Source organism: Euphorbia lathyris, chromosome 3 (assembly GCF_963576675.1).
Source record: "Euphorbia lathyris chromosome 3, ddEupLath1.1, whole genome shotgun sequence".
NCBI classification, from domain to species: domain Eukaryota; kingdom Viridiplantae; phylum Streptophyta; class Magnoliopsida; order Malpighiales; family Euphorbiaceae; genus Euphorbia; species Euphorbia lathyris.
The window spans coordinates 83,885,111-83,904,837 of NC_088912.1; the positions used below are offsets into that span (position 1 = coordinate 83,885,111).

At 32.1% G+C, this 19,727-nt stretch overlaps 1 protein-coding gene across 2 annotated transcripts; it reads left to right on the forward strand.

The window, feature by feature from the left end:
- Nucleotides 1–11,504: 11,504 nt before the first annotated feature.
- LOC136222968 (probable phospholipid-transporting ATPase 4) lies at nt 11,505–17,715 on the forward strand. Of its 2 annotated transcripts, none has more exons than XM_066010676.1 (11): nt 11,505–11,833; nt 12,328–14,261; nt 14,360–14,470; nt 14,699–14,975; nt 15,050–15,138; nt 15,230–15,317; nt 15,415–15,624; nt 15,751–15,876; nt 16,275–16,373; nt 16,491–16,682; nt 16,777–17,715. In XM_066010676.1, exons 2-11 carry the CDS (start codon nt 12,448–12,450, stop codon nt 17,449–17,451), a joined length of 3,681 nt encoding a protein of 1,226 aa, XP_065866748.1. In that variant the 5' UTR covers nt 11,505–11,833; nt 12,328–12,447; the 3' UTR covers nt 17,452–17,715. The 2 variants fall into 2 exon arrangements, with proteins under 2 accessions (XP_065866748.1, XP_065866747.1); XM_066010675.1 differs by having other exon boundaries at nt 11,505–11,737.
- The last annotated feature ends 2,012 nt before the right edge of the window (nt 17,716–19,727 follow it).

Below are 19,727 nucleotides of genomic sequence, written 5' to 3' on the forward strand. Positions count from 1 at the left end.
TTAAAATTTGGATTTAGAAAGGCCTAACAGGCCAAAAAAATTAGAAATTTAGATTTAGAGGCGTCTAACATGTCCAAAAAAATTAGAAATTTGGATTTAAGGAGTACCTAATAGGCCCAAAATATTAAAATTTTGAATTTTGAACAAGCCTAACATGTAATGGGCCATTTTGGGGGGTGGGGGGCTAATATAAAAAAAATTTGAGACAGGGGGGTTGAAACTACCCGGGTCAAGGTGGTTCTGGCGGCCGGAGGGGCCCGGGCCCCCGTTTACGCCCCTGTCAAGGATGATATTATTTGGCGTGGTACCAACAATGGTACCTTCACAACCAAATCAGCTTATCATATGGTAGCCAAGGAAGATTGGGAAAATGGAAAATGGAAATGGTGGTTTATCTGGCAGCTCAAAGTTCCACACTGCATTAAATTCATCCTTTGGACAGCCCTTCACAACCGTCTACTCACCAATTCTGAACGACAACGTTGTCACTCTAGCTCGTTTACAGCCTGTAACCTGAGAGACGAAACAACCCTCCACATCTTAAGAGACTACAAGGCAAGCCGTCCTACCTAGCAAGCTCTCAGCCCCTCCACGATTGTTGGTAATTTCTTCTCCCTTGACTTCGAGAACTGGATAATGGAAAACTTAAAGAAAGACAACAAAGGTCCTTGGGGGATAAACTGGAACATCATCTTCATCGTTTGTTTCTGGTTCCAGTGGAAGTGGCGAATCTGCAACATTTTTTATAATAAAAGGGTCATTCCATATGACAAAATCCGTTGTATCCAATCATTCACAAAGTCGAGTGTTGAAGTAGGATCAGAAGACAACTGCATGACCCTAAACTGAAATCATGATTAGCTGGAATAAGCCCAGCCCCCTGGTGTACCTTGAATACAGATGGCTCATGCTGCTCGAGAACGAAAAACATAGGGGCAGGAGGTTTAATAAAAGATATTAATAGGAGATGGATTCAAGGTTTTATTCATAATATAGGCAAAGGGGACAGTTTCATCGTATAATGCTGGGGAATACTTACGGGCTTGGAAATGGCGGCGAAACTTGGTCTCCAACTCATCTGTGTTGAATCGGACTACTCAGAGTTGATTACCCTCCTCAATGAAAACAAAGATTAACTGGCCGTCCACCCCTTAAAGGTTGTTTTGGGTAACATACTAGGCTTTCATAAGATTTTAAACATCAGATTCCAACACATTTATAAAGAGGCAAAACGTTGTGCGGATTGGCTGGCGAGAGAGGCGATGAAGGCATCCTGAGGAAAGCATACATTGCTTGAACCACTTGTGCATCTAAGACATCTAATTGAAGGTGACTTTAGGTGTGTAGTTCCCATTCAAAGGATCTATGATCCTATCATCAATCTGCAGCAGGCGTTGAGGTTTTTCTTCTTAGGGTCTGTGTATTTTTTGTTCCTTTTTGTTTTTTTCCTGCTTCGCTGCTGTAAAGCTTCCACAATACAAAAAATAAAAAAACAATAGGGTTTACACGCTCCAGCCCTCCAAATATCAGAAATAAAATGTAAATGTTACAAAATTTCATTTCTAAATATTAAAGTTGTCAAATTTTACATTTAATTTCCCATCTATCAGATTCAAGCAATAATATAGCCACTGAAATAAGAGTTCTTATATTAAGCATATGGTCTTCCATGTCACTCGGAGGATCGCCAATTCACATTTGGACACGTATATTGTGACTCCACATAATAATTAAAATAGTAGTGCATCTTATAATGTGTGGGTTCATGTTACACGTATCAAAATATGTATGAGAGTTCCTCCATTTGACATGGAGAATCAGATGCTTCTAATAATTTGTCTTGAAATAGAAACGTAGATGACACGTCAGAAAATTTTCCATGTTGATTAATTCTTTTAAATGACATGTCATGAAACTTAACCTAATATGTTTATATAAAAAAATCAAGCCGAGCAAGTTCTTTTTTTTTAACCAGGTCGGATTGGTTTAACTAGGGTGGGTTTGGTGATGTAACCCCCTTCTCGAATCATAATAAAAACATAAAAATTTAAGCATTTATTACAATTATACCCAAACAGCAACATAACCAGTGAAAAAAAAGTCTCCTCATTCATTATTATCTATAAAAAAACTAAATAAGCAATCAAACAATTTAATCGATCAATAAAAATTCACTTAATCTAAATAAAAAGTCTAATAACATATTAGATCCTAATAAATGTCTATGAAATTGCTTAATGAGAATGAGACGCTTATGCTAGCCAACCTGAATGCAGAATGAAATTGAGAAAACTAGCTAACATGATTTTTTCGAACTTAGTCTGAAAATTTCAATGTGATAAGGGGTAAGTTGCCTACTCAATAAACATAATTACCTATATTTTATATACATAAATATATACATGCACATATATACAATTAATTTCATGCATCTTATCTTCTAATTACTCACACAACCAAACAATATAATCGATCAATAAAGAATAAAACATAAACATAACATCTCGTACATGAGTCGATTTACTTCAACCGAAGAATGTGCAATAAATGCATTAAAGAGCACTAAATCCTAGATTGTTCGTATACTACAAAGATGGTTATAGAATCTAGTATAAATATACTAATCCCAATGAGTATTAGGCATGCTTACTTATTCCTTACTATAGTGCTTTTGCAATTATTCTTGGAATCTATACTATATATAATTACGGAAGCAGAGAGAAATGAGAAGAAGTGTTTTAGAGGTCTTTTTGATGAGTTGTCAATGTAGTAAAAAATCAGATTAAAAATAACAAATTTATATTTATAATATATTAAATAATTACTAGCCTATTAATTAAAATAATAAAAGAAAGCAAGAGTTACGGGAAGATGAAAAAACATAAAGCAACGGAAATCCAAAAGTCACAAATAAACTTCTATATAAAGCATGATAGATAGTATTTCACCATTATATTCATTGGTCACAATAGATAGTATTATATTTCTGAAGGTAAATATTCGATTTTTTCATATGTTGTAGTTATTTTGTTTTCAATTATGTTGTTGTTTTATTTTTATTAAACAATAGTTGTTATAGTTTCATCTTTCAGATTTATTTCTGTTGTTACCTATGTTCTATATCTCTCGCTATCTTATCCATGTTTTCTTTTTTATTTGTCTTTTTTTTTCCAAACTGATAGCTTCAATTGAAGAAATTCGACAGAAATAGAAGATGCATGAACAACTAAAACCGGAAAACACAAAAGTGTCAAAAATTACAAGAAATTCTTATGTTTCTCAAGGTAATTATTCGATTTTTTTTTTTCATATGTTGTAGTTATTTTTGTTCTCAATTGTGTTGTTGTTTTCTTTTTATTAAACAATAGTTGTTATAGTTTCCTTTTTCAGAGATGAAATTCCATTTCTGTCGTTACCCAGGTTCCATACCTCTCGCTACCTTATCCATGTTTTCTTTTTTATTTGTCTTTTTTTCAAAATGACTAAAATAAAGATTTTGTAAATTTGTATTCTTTTTTAGTATATGTTGCTAGGTGTTATCGTTTCGATTGCTAACGCTTAACTAAAATTTAGATTTTCGGCTTTATATGAACTCAATTTTTGGCTTTCTCAATTGTGCTGTTGTTTTATTTTTATTAAACAATTGTTGTTATAGTTTCATCTTTCAGAGATGAAATTCCATTTCTGTCGTTATCCAGATTCCATACCTCTCGCTACCTTATCCATGTTTTCTTTTAGATTTTCGGTTTTTTATGAACTCAATTTTTAGTTTTAATTGAAGTTAGATTAATTTTTCTAATTCGGAATATGTTGAAATCCATTCATTTTTTTTAGTTTGAGTTTAGCTAATTGACATGAATTGTATTTTTTATTTTTATGCATTTTGGTACAAATAGATATAAAGTTTCACACGATAGTTGTTCATTGAAGTTTGAGACATATTAAATAAAATATTAAAGAGATATTAGAATATTATACTTACAATGAAGTTTATTTCAATATAAATTATGTTATATTATTATTATTATTATCAAGAAGTTATTTTTTCTCAATTTTCTAGACAAGAAGATTGTAAGCGTCTAATACGTTTGATAAGATGTTTATTCTTGAAGAATGTGGATTATGCTAGATACGAATTCAAAATCAAGGTAAATAAAAATAAATTTTGATGCTCAAAATCCTAAAAATGTACATTAATTATGGATATTGAGATAATTGCTTTTGCAACATTGGCTTATATAATTTTTAACTATTATATTATGGTTCGTACAAAATTGTTAGTATTTCAAAAGTTTTTAACAGATGAAAATGAAATATGATCATAAGACAAATTATTGAAAAATATTAATTAAGAAAATATTATTATTTGAATCTCTTCAAATTCTCAAATGTTGAGCATAATGATTCTAATTAATATAATTAATTTCACATATTAATTATAAAACGTTTTTTTTGTACTGAGTGGTTATAATTGCGATTTAGTTCTATTTAACTAAAATTAATTTATGGACTTAATACTTCATTAAGAAAAAATAAAATGTTTAATTAATAGGCAAAAAATATTTTCACTCTCCTCTTTATACACTTATGTCTCGACATTCTCTCTTATTTTTAAAAAAAAAAAACCCGAGAGGAAGATGGTTCTCTCCTAATTATCTTTTTCGTCCCTTCATTTTTTTTCAATTCTTTTGTTTATTTTTCTTACTTACAAAATTTAAGAATATATAATTATTAGAAAATATTAATGAAGTCAAATAATTGATATCTGCGAGTATGGCTGATATTCTATATAGTGAAAGAATGAAGAACAATTTGATCGAATGTCTTGATGAGATATTACAAGATGAAAATAAGAGAAATCATCATCTTAAACTGATTCAATTAGATATATTAGGTTATTGTAGCAGAATGAATAATTGAAGTCGAATACTTGGTGATCATGAAATTCCATCAACCAAAATAATTATCATCAAGATGAATTTGTGACTAATTCTTACGAATTTTATTTTTTTATATGTAACATATTGAATTGATAAAGTTTCTTCATATGCAACATTAGAAAAGTATTGATTGTAATAGTTTATAGAATAATATATTAATGTTGCTTCCATTTTAACATAGATTGTAATTCTTTTGTATCGTAGATATAATATTTAATTTTAATTGTAGTTTAATTCAATTTTTGTTTAACCTATATTGTAATTCTTTTGTATCGTAAATATAATATTTAATTTTAATTATAGTTTAATTCAATTTTTGGTTTTTTATTATATTCTAATATATTTCTTAATTAATCTGCTATTTTATTATTATTGTTTCACAGAATATTTGGAATATGAAAATGTATTAAAATTTCTAAAAAGTACAAATCATTAAATTTTGTAAAAATAAATAAATTATTCATCTTTAGTTAAAATTCTATAAAAAAAAAGTAGTCAATTATTTTTAAAATTAATTTAATTTGAATTATCATTAAAAAATATATATTAATTTCAAATATACATAATATAATTTTTTTTCATAGCATGATATAAAATTATTTAAAAGTAAATATGTCAATTTATTTATTTATCTAAATTATATAAAAGTTTCATACCCCATGCATCGCACGGGTTTTCGACTAGTTATTATTAATTTTGGCATCGAAGTGTCCCCGCTGAACCTAACGGTACCTCACATAGAAGAGCTCCGACAAGAAGTTATTTTCACTATTATCAAAGTTGTTAACCATCGAGTATATCACTCATTGTCAAGAGGGGCTCTTTAACAAAGTAAAAAATGAATATAAAGCTTTAATGTTTGGTCATCTAATAATTATCAAATGCATATAAACTGAATTATATGTTGCGCATGTTGTTGTGCTATGTATATAATTAGCTATATTACTGGACCTCCCAAGCTCATCCCCCACCGCCACTAGTTCGCTTTTCGGGTTGAGGTTATTAAATGCTTAGCAGTGCATCTGTTAGGACGGGCAGTCTGTGGATCCTTATTGTATAAATTGATTTGTTCCAACTCAAAAATTTTAAACGCTGTAATTTTTAGTATATGAAATTTTATTATATGTGTTTATTTATGAAAAAAATGGATATAAAATTTTACTATATGTGCTTATTTATGAAAAAAAAAATGAAGGTGTTATAGGTGGTGTGCATGTGACTCCTCTTATCTTCAGTGGCTCATCTTGAATTTTAGCTGCTTTTTCTTAGAGAGTTAAAATCTAAGGAGTTATCTTTTTGTTTGAAAGAGAAAAAGGGAAAAAAATTAATTAACTCCTAAATTTCTGGTAAATTTAATGGTTCTAATTTTCCACTTAAAAAGACAAATGTAAAACATCAAAAAGAAAATCTATTTATCTACCAAAAAAAATGTATTTAATTTCATGGATTTATAAATAGAGAAATATTGTATTTTTCAAAAATTATTGTGAGATATGTGATTATTTTGATTTTGGTGAATTGAGCTCTTTATCTTCTATTTCAATACATCAAACCATCATTATTTTTTTATCATATTAAATTTATATTTAACAAATTATTTAGATATAAACATTTAATTTAATTAAAAGAATAGTCATTTCATTTACGGCCCAAATTATATTTTTTTACAGTTTAAAATAAAATTTTACAATTTCACATGAATAAATCAAACACAATAAAAGTACTTTTGGATTGTTAAATGAAATTTGGAATGCAAATAAAATAAATAACGATCTATTAACTGTTCTATTTCCAAAATTGACTTTTCTAATTATCAAGAGCTTCGTGTGACAAAAAAAAAAATAATATGATGGGTTGAAATGAAAGATTACAAGCTCAATCCTCTCAATCAAAATGATAAGAATTTTAAGATGCTGTTTTTTTTATCATTTTTATTATTATAAAAGAGATTAAAGAATTTAACTAAGACCATTTGACACATCGTTAGTTCAACATATAGCATCATCAAATTAACATGTTATATCAATAAAAAAGGCATATATTAGGAAATATGTAGCATTATCAAATTAACATGTTCTATCAATAAGCAGGCTTAATATATTAAGAGTCATCTGAATTTGATCAAAAAATCGATTGGTCCTCTATCTTATATAGTGTCTTATTGACCACTGAATCTGTTTAAATTGACATGATTAACTCACTGCGTCCATGCAAAAAAGCAAGATATGATCATGACAAATTGAAATATATATCACTTTAAACAAGTTTTGGTTGCCAGTAGATCAGTGTAAACAAATTCAGAAGACGCAATAGGTTACTTTAAACAAATTCACGTAGGCTTAAAACACTACTGGTTTTTGACCTATTCAAAATGTTTGTATTTGATATTTACCTATTATTGATCGGCCATGTCATATAGATCCGAGTCGGACATCGAATAAAACAAAATAGAATTAATTAAACAAAATTAATTAGTAAATTGTTTGATAGCATTTGATCATGGCCTATCGAAAATGTTAGACTTTGCCACCTCATGCATTATTTAGTAACATTTTTCTTCTGACCTATAAAAAAGCAGTGAAATCTCATTCAACATTGATAATAAATTAACAGTTTTGTTAAATTTTTAACCGTTCCATAACAGTTTATGAATTCAGATTTATGCTAGCTAGGTTAAGATTTTATTTTTATTTTATTTTTAATGAATTAACTTATTCCAAATATTTTAACTACGCGTTAAATTTTTTTATTGATGCATTCTCACGTGTATTATCCAACATATAAAAAGATTATGTAGAGTTAGATAATTTCAAAACCGTTGGTTGATATTTTAAGCAATTTTGATAGATCATAGAGCAAATATTATTAAATAATAAGAGTAAAGAGAAACATTTTAGGAACTCAATAATACTTTAAGCCAGTTAAGGTGAAGTTAAGAGATAACCAGACACTCCTTACATTAAGGAGGACAATCAATTTTCTAAACTAAGTTGATAAAGTGCCTAATGTATCTAATAAAAAGTAATAATTCGTTGTATTACATCAACATAATTAACATGATATATTGTCAAAATCAATATATCAGGTGATTCAAAAATAAAGACCAACATTTTAAAAGGGCTTAATAGGTACCCAACCTCCTAAACTTGTAATTTTTTTTCACCTGACCCCCTCAACTTAGGGGACAACCTCTCAACCCCCTCAACTCTCCAAAAACATCACATACAACCCCTTAAACCCCTATGTTCGGTCAAAATATTGACCCGTGTAGAAAACACGCTTTACTGTTGACCACACCAATGCCACATGTCATTTTTTTTATTAAATTTTTCCATTTAGACGTGCTCGGCGAGCAAGCCCGATTGTGCTCGGCGAGCAACTACCAAAGATGGATTTCGATCAGAATTCTTATGCCAAAATGGAAAATTTTAATAAAAAAATGACACGTGACATTGGTGTGGTCAATAGTCAAGCGCGTTTTCTACACGGGTCAATATTTTGACCGAACATAGGGGTGTAAGGGGCTGTATGTGATGTTTTTGGTGAGTTGAGGGGGTTGAGAGGTTGTCCCCTAAGTTGAGAGGACCAGGTGAAAAAAAGTTACAAGTTTAGGGGGCTGGATGCCTATTAAACCTTATAGTTCAATAATACTTTGAGCCAATTAAGGTAAAGTTAAGAGATACATTGAGGAGGACAATCGATTTTCTGAACTAAGTTGATAAAGTACCTGATGTATCTAATAAAAATTAATAATTCACTGTATTACATCAACACAATTAACATGATTCAAGATTAAAGACCAACATTTTAAGGCTCAAAATAATACTTTTTTTTTTAGATAAAAGGAATTCATTCAATATCAGAGCTTAACGCATTACAAATAAACATAGGAGGATTAAACATCCACATCCCATGGTCAGACACAATATCGGAAGTTCTACCCAACAAATAGGTAACCTGATTCGCATACCTCTTAAGCCAATTAAGGTTAAATTAAAGAGATAATAGATACATAGGTCACATCCGGGTCTGGTGGGAATTTTTCTTTCTTCTTTAATGTAAGCGCATTGCGCAAATTTTTTTTTAAAAAGGTTAAATTAAAAAGATAATAGATACAGACAAGAATTTTCACTTGCTCATTAAGGTAGATACAGATGACTAAAGTCCGACCTCAAAATAATACTTTAAGCCAATTAATATTAAATTAAAGAGATAATAGATACTTCTTATGTTAAAGAGAACAATCGATTTAATGAAAAGCAAGTTTAACATCGTTACATACAAGGTGTCAAATTGGGATAGAACCAGTGGCGAATACATGATTACTCGGTTGGGAGGCCGATTTTACATGTGCGTTCGGAAAAAAAAAAAATTGCTAAATCAAACTTGTTTTTTTTTTGTATATATGTGTGTTATAATTTGAATGGCCAAGAACTAATTTTAAGTATTAATGTACAATTTCTCAAAATTAAGCTAGATTTCGTTTAATAGTCCTAATAGTAAAAAAAATGGATTTAGGGAGGGCTGAACATGTAAAAAAATTAAAAAAATTGATTTCAGATGGCCTATCAGGCCAAAAAAAAAATTAATATTTTGGATTTAAGGGGGTTTAAGAGGCCTAAAAAATTAGAAATTTGGATTTATGGAGGCCTAACAGGCCAAAAAAAATTAGAAATTTAGATTTAAAAAGGTCTAACAGGCAAAAGAAAATTAGAAATTTGGATTTAGACAGACATAACAGGCCTAAAAAATTAGAAATTTGGATTTATGGAGTACGTAATAAGTCCAAAATTTTGAAATTTTGAATTTTGGACAAGCTTAACACGTAATGAGATATATTTAATTTTTTTTATTAGTTCAATGCTAGTTTTTAAAAAAATTATAACATTTTTACATTTTTTTTTATTTTTTGTTTTAAAATTTTAAAATTTAATTTAGAAATTCAGTTGTTTGAGTCTAAAAAATAAGAAATTATTTTTTTCATTTGAAAAGACATAATAAAAATGAGTTTAAAATTGTTATGAAAATTAATTAATTAATTAACAATGGTAATATAGTTTTATAATTATTGAAAAATAAAATTTAAATAAATAAACATTTTTTAAAATAAATTAAGATTAAGGGGAATTGAACCTAGGACCTTTTAAAAAAAAGCAATTGTTTTTAACCATCTCACCTACCTTTAAACAATAAAATATTACTACATATAGTCTATGGATTAGGCTATGTTTACTTTGTTTTTGACAAATCAGCCTTACTTTGTTTTTTCTACCATTGGATGGTGATAAACTTTGACAAAGTAAGCACATCCAATGGTAGAAAAAACAAAGTAAGCATAAAAGGCACCATAGTCTATATAGACTATTACAAATATTAAGGGGGCCGAAAATACTCGTAATCATGGAAGTTATCCGCCCCTGGATAGGACAGTCATCCATAAACACAATCGGTTCATTTATATCAACAGCCCACGCAACAAGAGAATGAGCTACTCTATTGCATTCTCTATGCACAAAAGAGAAAGTACAACTATGAAAAATAGAGCTCCATTTATGAACATTTTCGTACAGAAAAAAGAGATAGGTCTTTAGGTAGTCATCTTTCTGTAAAGTTTGCACGTCAATTTGGACGTCAGATTCAACAATGATATTATTAAAGCAACAATCCCTTGCAAGGAGTAATCCTTCAAGAATTACTTGAAGCTCTGCCTCCTCCACTGACGCCATAATCTCACATGTCGCATTTCTAATGACTAACCCTGCCCTATCTACATGACCATTCATTCCAATTTTAGTATCACAATTGATTTTCATAACCAAGTTTGGAGGAGGTTTCCATACTGTTGTAGGTCGACTGGTTAGTGGGGGTGTAAAACACAATACATCATCTATAATTAAAAAAATGTTACATTATTCATAAATCATATAAATTTTTTTATTTTTTTATTTAATGGCCGGCTGACAACAATGAAATTAAATAATGGTAAATAAAAAAAGAGGTGGCACGTAGGACAAAGTGGGACCTCGAGTATGAAGGAACAGTTTGAGAATGGAACGAGGTGGGTCTAAAATTAAATTACAGGTCATAGGAAAAGAAAGGAAGAAGGTGTAAGACATAATATCATTTTGACTTCCTAAACTAAAGTTTCAAATTCTATTAAGATCTTAAACTATTAAAATCATTAATCAGATTTCCGAACTGACAAAATATTATAAATCGAATTTCCATTCTAAACAAAAACCATAAATTAAGATTTCATCGAATATCATTCGATTTAAACAGTTTCAGATCTTCTTCTCCAAACCTATTTTGAATCAATATACATATTATTACAGTCTATATCAAATATTCACAGTTTCTGATTTTAAAATAGAACGAGGACTTAATTGATGATTGTTGATTGGTTTAGGAACTTAATTGATGATTTTGATAATTTAGAATCTTAATTGAATTTTAAGTTTTAGTTTAAGGACCAAAATGGATGTAGTGCATTTTTTAAAATAGTAATTAATTAAAAAAGAAAGAGGTTAATAATAATAAGAAGAAGTGAAGGCACCCCGGAAATTCCTGGCATTGATTCTGACTTGCGAGAGATCACAGAGAAACAAAGGGAGGGAGAGGAGAGAAAGAAGAAGAAACCCAAAACCAAAGCCAAAGAGAGAAAGAAGAAGAAGAAAGAAAGAGACTCTCTTTCTCTCTCCTCCTCCTCCTATTGCTGCTGCTTCCTAAAACCCTTTCTCTCTCTTCTTTTCTCTCCTTTCTTCAACATATCTATTTTTCAATTCCTCTGTTTTCAGGTTTTTTCCCCTCTTTCTCTTTTCCATTTTCATTCTGATCTGCTACTCTTCAGCTTCTTTTTTCAATTTCTCTCTTATGGACCTGCCTCTTGATTGGTGACATTTTCTTCTTCTTTCTTTTTTTCCTACATTCGATTTTGTCTGCTACTTTTTAGCTTGCGGGACGTCTCTTCTTTTTTTGTGGAGAATGTTTGATGTGATTTTAGATTTTCTTCTTCTTTTTCTTTCTTTTTTTGAGTCATTGTGGAAATTTTTCTGTTTGGGTGATAATGCTGGGGATTCTAGACGTCGTGGTGGTGTGTGAAATTTTATGATTTATGTTAGGTTGTTTGGATCTTTTTTTATTTTTTCTAGCTCCCGGTGAATTTGATTTATGCTTCTGTGTTAATTTTTGAATTCTTGTTTGATTTTGTCTTTATTCGCGCGATGAAATTTGAATGCTAATTTGAACGTGATCCGTTTTTTATTTGAATCTCAGTGCATTAATGATGTTAATTTTGAAATTGCTCTACGTTATTTTATCTTGAATCTCGTCAAAATTACACGATTTTCAGCTAATTTCGTAGATTTTCATTTCGCTGTTTTCTCAGGCTTTGGAAAAAAGTGATGATGCAAACATAAGGGAGAAGGTTGGCATCTCCTGTGGAAGGCATAAATTGGGGGTTGCCTTTTCTGGTGTTTGGACGCCGGTTATAAACTGCTTTTGAGAGATGGCGAAAGGCAGGATAAGGGCAAGGCTCCGGCGGAGCCATTTTCACCCATTTTCATGCATGAGACCAAGGGCAGAAAATGGTGAGGCGCCACATCCAGTTGAAGGTCCTGGGTATTCCAGAATCGTCCATTGCAACCAATCGCGATTGCACAGGAAAAAGCCCTTGAAATATTGCTCAAATTATATATCCACCACCAAATATAATGTAGTTACTTTCCTGCCTAAGGCGCTCTTTGAGCAATTCCGGCGGGTTGCCAATATTTACTTCCTTTTGGCTGCAATTCTTTCACTTACTCCAGTTGCCCCATTTTCTGCTGTAAGCATGATTTTCCCTTTGGCTTTTGTAGTTGGTATTAGTATGGCAAAGGAAGCTTTAGAAGATTGGCGTAGATTTATCCAGGATATGAAAGTTAATACTAGGAAAGCTATGGTCCATAGAGGGGATGGAATTTTTGAATATAAAGCATGGCAGAAGATTATGGTTGGTGATGTGGTGAAAGTGGAAAAGGATCAGTTTTTTCCAGCTGATTTGCTTTTATTGTCCAGTAGTTATGAAGATGGGATCTGCTATGTAGAGACTATGAACTTAGATGGGGAGACAAACTTGAAACCGAAGAGGGGTTTGGAGGTAACCTTATCCATGGACGATGATGAGACTTTCAAGGATTTCAGAGGAACAATAAAATGTGAAGACCCTAATCCCAGTCTTTACACCTTCATTGGTAATTTGGAGCTTGACCGTCAAGTTTATCCTCTTGATCCTAGTCAGGTACTCCTTAGGGATTCAAAGCTCAGGAATACAACATTTATATATGGGGTTGTGGTATTCACTGGTTTTGACAGTAAAGTCATGCAAAACTCGACAAAATCCCCTTCCAAGAGGAGCAGAGTAGAAAGGAAAATGGACAAAATTATATATATTCTTTTCAGCTTCCTTTTGTTGATATCAATGATAAGCTCAATTGGTTTTGCAGTGAAGATAAAGCTTCAAATGCCAAACTGGTGGTATATGCAACCATCAAAACCTCAGGATTTGTATGATCCTAACAAACCTCTCCAGTCAGGTCTAGCTCATCTGATCACTGCTCTCATCCTTTATGGGTATTTAATACCCATCTCTCTCTATGTTTCAATTGAAGTAGTGAAAGTTTGTCAAGCAAAGTTCATCGACGAAGATTTGCAAATGTATGACGAAGAAACTGGCAATACAGCTCAAGCACGGACATCAAACTTAAATGAGGAGTTGGGCCAGGTGGACACTATACTCTCTGATAAAACTGGCACTTTGACTTGTAATCAGATGGATTTTCTGAAGTGTTCCATTGCTGGCACTGCATATGGTACCTGTTCCAGTGAAGTTGAACTTGCCGCAGCAAAGCAGATTGCGATGGACTATGATGAGGGGGGAGAATCTAATCCTTCCAGGTTTAGCAATACACGAAACTCATGGGACAACAATGGTGGAATTTCAGAAATTGAACTAGAGACTGTCATTACTTCTAAAGAAGAGAAGGATCAGAAACAAGCACTGAAAGGGTTCAGTTTTCAGGACAGCCGCCTGATGCTTGGGAACTGGGTGAAGGAGCCCAAATCTGATGTGCTCATGTTATTTTTCCGCATATTAGCAATTTGTCAGAGTGCTGTACCTGAGTTTAATGAAGATACTGGCAATTATACATATGAAGCAGAGTCTCCAGATGAAGGGTCCTTTCTTGTTGCGGCAAGAGAATTTGGTTTTGAATTTTGTAAAAGAACCCAATCAAGTGTTATTATCCGTGAAAAATATGCTAGCTCTGGACAACCTGTTGAAAGGCAAGGGATGCAAATTAACAAATTATCTTTTTATTGAGGCTTTTTTGTTCATCTGCCCTTTGAATTTTTTAATTCCCAATATCTTGGGAATGTTGCAGGGAGTACACAATTCTCAATTTATTGGAATTCACTAGCAAAAGGAAGCGAATGTCTGTCATAATCAAGGATGAGGATGGACAGATTCTACTCATGTGCAAAGGTGCTGACAGGTTAGACTGCTAATTTTCTGTCTATTTAGTTCATATTATATGAAGAGTATGAGTGCTGAAGAAACCAGCAATCATGTATTAATAATAATTAATAACACTTGCTATTTTTGTGGTTGATCTCTTTGATTCCTATTATACTGCATCCGAGCTAACATGTCAAATAAAGGAATAAATTTTTTCAAATTACTTGCTTCTGTCATTCACTGCTCCTTTGCTTCAATTATACAGCATAATTTTTGATCGGCTAGCAAAGAATGGAAGAACATACGAGGAAACTACTACGAAGCATTTGAACGAATATGGAGAAGCGGGATTGCGTACACTTGCACTTGCTTACAAGAAGCTTGAAGAGTCTGAGTATTCTGCATGGAACAGTGAGTTTACAAAAGCCAAGACTTCCGTAGGTTCTGATCGAGACGCAATGCTCGAGAGAGTTGCAGATATGATGGAAAAGGATTTGATTCTTGTGGGTGCAACTGCTGTGGAGGACAAATTACAAAGAGGGGTACAAGTAACTGTTGCCTTAGAGCCATTAATTGTTTCACTTTGAGGTACTTACTCTCATTTTTTCCTCCTCAGGTGCCCCAGTGCATAGATAAACTTGCACAAGCTGGTCTCAAGCTTTGGGTTTTGACGGGGGATAAAATGGAAACTGCAATTAATATAGGGTTAGTTCCTTTCAGAATAATGTCACAGTTGCTCTTAATTCCTATTGCTTCCTTGTCAAGCTAATGAAATCCTCTTGTTTTCGTGATGCAGATATGCTTGCAGTTTGCTCCGACAGGGAATGAAGCAGATTTGTATTACTGTGACAAATTCAGATATGGGAGCCCAAGATAATAAACAGGTTTATTTGACATGGCAAGATAGTACCAGACTTCATTTACATGAAACTTTTATTAACATCATTAATTCAAAATGTGTTGCTTTTCTATACTGATCAGGCTGTGAAAGACAATATTTTGAATCAAATCACCAATGCCTCTCAAATGATTAAGCTAGAAAAAGATCCACATGCTGCATTCGCGTTAATTATTGATGGAAAAACTTTAAGTTATGCTCTGGATGATGATATGAAGTTTCTGTTCTTAGCATTAGCCGTTGATTGTGCATCTGTCATATGCTGTCGTGTATCTCCCAAGCAGAAAGCACTGGTATAATCCTCTTAGGCAGTTAATGGCATAACTAATCAGTCATTTTTCTTCCTGGACTTCAATTGCACATTGCAAAGTCCTTGATGTAATACTTGTCTACAATTTTTCTTTCTTCTTTGTTTGCAGGTAACGAGATTAGTGAAAGAGGGAACTGGAAGAACAACCTTAGCAATCGGCGATGGTGCAAATGATGTTGGAATGATACAAGAAGCTGATATTGGTGTTGGCATCAGCGGGGTAGAAGGTATGCAGGTTAGTGAAGTGTCTAATTCCTACATCACAAACCTGTTTAAATAATATAATTTTAACAATTTATTTAATTCCATCTGGACTTGTTTTCGTTGCACCATTCAAATCTCATTTATTTAGGATAATGTGAATAAAGCTTCTCTCTTCCCTTTCTATTTATGGTGTTATTGCCTGGTATGCATATATTCAGGAAAAGAAAAGGCAAACATGCTTGAACTGCATTTATAACATACGTCATCGACAGTGCATTCTATCCTCTTTTAGTGATGTTATTGAGATCTGAGATCGATTTTGTGAATTGCTTGAAAGGAAAAACGAAGCATCTAGGTTTCTTCTTCTATACGTGCTAGTGCCTCTTGACGTTCAATTGAACCTTACATATGTTGCAATTTTCATTATAGGCTGTGATGGCTAGTGATTTCTCTATCTCGCAATTTCGGTTTCTAGAAAGACTTCTGGTGGTTCATGGACATTGGTGCTACAAGAGAATTGCTCAGATGGTAATAGTCAAAAACTAGCTATCTCGATTGTTTATTTCATGAGTTTGGTTTGCATAGATACAACCATTTAAAAAGCTCCATATGAATGCACATTAAACTTGCATTTTTCTTATTCAGATTTGCTATTTCTTCTACAAAAATATAGCATTTGGTCTCACCTTGTTCTACTTCGAAGCATTCACGGCATTTTCTGGGCAATCAATTTACGATGACTGGTTCATGCTATTATTCAATGTTGTCCTTACCTCCCTGCCAGTTATTTCTCTTGGAGTTTTTGAACAAGATGTTTCTTCTGAAGTCTGTTTACAGGTTAGTCTCATTTTGCAAAAACCATCTCGACTAAGCCGTTTCGGTCCTTGTACTAGTTGAGATAGATGTTCATTATGCATCATTCATTTTGCAGTTCCCAGCACTTTATCAGCAAGGACCAAAGAATCTATTTTTCGACTGGTATAGAATATTAGGATGGATGGCTAACGGCCTTTACTCCTCTGTAATAATCTTCTTCCTAAATCTCATAATCCTCTTCGACCAAGCCTTCCGTCCTGGAGGTCAAACTGCCGACATGGCTGCTGTGGGTACAACAATGTTCACTTGCATCATCTGTGCTGTCAACTGCCAGATTGCGCTTACAATGAGCCATTTTACATGGATTCAACACGTCTTCGTGTGGGGCAGTGTTTGTGCTTGGTTTGTGTTCCTCCTGCTTTACGGAATGGTATCCCCCATCTATTCAGGAAACGCGTACCAAATATTGGTGGAAGCTCTAGCTCCGGCACCTCTATATTGGTGTTCAATCTTCTTAGTAACAGTTACATGTAACTTACCATACTTGGTTCACATATCATTCCAAAGATGTATGCATCCAATGGACCATCATATCATTCAAGAAATCAAGTATTATAAGAAGGATGTTGAAGATCAAACAATGTGGAGAAGAGAACGGTCGAAGGCTCGACAAGTAACGAAGATCGGATTCTCAGCAAGAGTGGATGCGAAGATTAGACAGTTAAAAGGGAAGCTGCAGAAGAAGCATTCTTCATTAGTAACACAAACTTATGTTTCTTCACCTTCATAACCTTTTCTAATATATATTTTTTAAGTTTTTTTTTTAATATTTTTTTTTTTATCTTTTGGGGATGAAGTTTTTAGGGTTTTTGATCTTTTGCAGCTTTTTTTATCTTTCTTTCCCCTTTGTAACGATTCATTTTAATCTGGGTAGTTAAAGTCCCTTCCCATTCTTCTTCATACAAAAGCAAAATCATATAAACAGTTGTATGTACACTATCTATAACATGTCAGAAAGTTTAATCTACTTGTGAAAATTAGTTGATTCTTACTATTTCTTTTGTCTCCTTTATTTCATTATTCAATGGAAGTTTGTCCGTTTGGTTTCCTTTTCGTAATTACTTTTTGTTTTTTCACTTCAAATAGTACAATAGAACTGTTTGGTTAGAATCGAGAAAATCAACTAAATCTGCCAGCAACAGTAAGTTTGTTACCAACAACAACATCAACAGGATTATAAATGAGCTGAGTTGCACATTTGCCTCGATAAAAATTCGACTGTGTTTGACTCTATTTATAAACAAGCAGAGTTTGAGCACATTTGAGATTCAATTTGTAAAGGAGATGAACTTGCGCTTTGTTGCTTGAAATCCTGTGAGCAGCTTCAGTTATAGGTTTGTAAACAAACTCATGAGAAAACTTGATTACAATGTTCATAAACATGCTCATGAGCAAGCTCGTTTCAATTATTGTTTTAATAATAATACTTCTACGAAGGAGAATGCAAAACTATGTAGTTTTGTGTAAAATTGTTGTTTTCTAGGTCAAAACAATGTATCTTCTGAATATAATTAATGAGCTGTTCACGAGCAAAGTTCGTGAATAGAATTAACGTGCTACTCTCGAGCAAAACTCGTGAACAAATAAACAAGTTGCTCGTGAACACGTCACGATCAGATAATTTTCTTAATGAACTGAGCTTGAATATAATATTAAGCTTGAATCTATCTATTTTGTGTCGAACTGAGCATGGACATGCCAAAACTCGACTCTACTTAGATTACAACCCTAAACATCAAACAATATGTATGGACAGTTAAACCAAACTAAGGAAATCCTTAGTGTAAGTGTTCTGAAATTTACAATCATGACTTTGATAATTTCTTAATATTCTAAAACATATCATGTTTTTTTTGCTGAACCTTTATTATATTCTATTAAGCTTTCATTTATCAAACAGAATGAATCAATTGCAACCATTCAACTTATGTGACAATTAAGGAACAAAAACACTGTTATTTTTAGGAAATGCATGACCATTTCTTAGCAATTTCTTTTGACCTATGAAATTGGATTTAGTAATATTTATATTTGCAATTTTTAGTTGAATTTCGTGGCAATATCACCATTGTTTTCCTCATGGAGAATTTTCTTCTTCTAATACTATCATTGACATGTAAGATTTCTGTTCATTCTAAATGATTGGCTTTGAATTTAAAATACAAAATTCAATACCCTAAAAATAATTAAAATTGCACAGTTTTCTTAATTTGTGCTTATTTAAGGGCCCGTCCGTTTTACATACTGTTTTGTTGTTACGATTTGCTGTTGGAAAAAATCGTTTTTCCAAAAAGTAGGGAGTCACTAATCAAACACCTAAAACACTTCATTTTGAAGTGAAAAGACAAACGGAAGCATGAAAATGAGCAACCAAACACCACCTAACTTATTAAGGGTACGTTTGTTTTACCTACTGTTTGTTGTTGTTTATTGTTTGTTGTTACGGCTTGCTATTAGAAAAAGCTTCTTTTCTAAAAAAAACAGTGATTCCCTGCTTTTGTAAAAAAACTATTTTTTATGTATAAAATGCAAACAGGAGGTCACTAACTAAACACCTAAAACTCTCCATTTTAGAGTGAAAATGCAAATAAGAACATGAAAAAATAGCAACCAAACATGCTAATAGTACTTCCACTAATCCTTTTTGAAATTGAACTTGTGAATTTAATTTGAGAACATAAATGGCATAAAAAGCATCTTTAAAAATAAGGCATCCAAAATAAATAGATGAGACACCAACATGAAATAATAATAGTAGCTTTAAATGCAAATATTAACTTAAGGTAGAGGGTACCTACAACAATGTCTCCACTCCATTTCATAAAGATTTTAAACCAAAATAAACCACATATTTATTACTATTTTAATCTCCAACTAACAAAACTATATGCTTTTTTTTTATGAAAAACTGAGAATTAGAGGTAACAAACATTTCAAATACTTCATAATCTCATATTATGAAGTAGAATTAAAGTATACCTTTGTTTTTTCAAGAGATAATGTGTA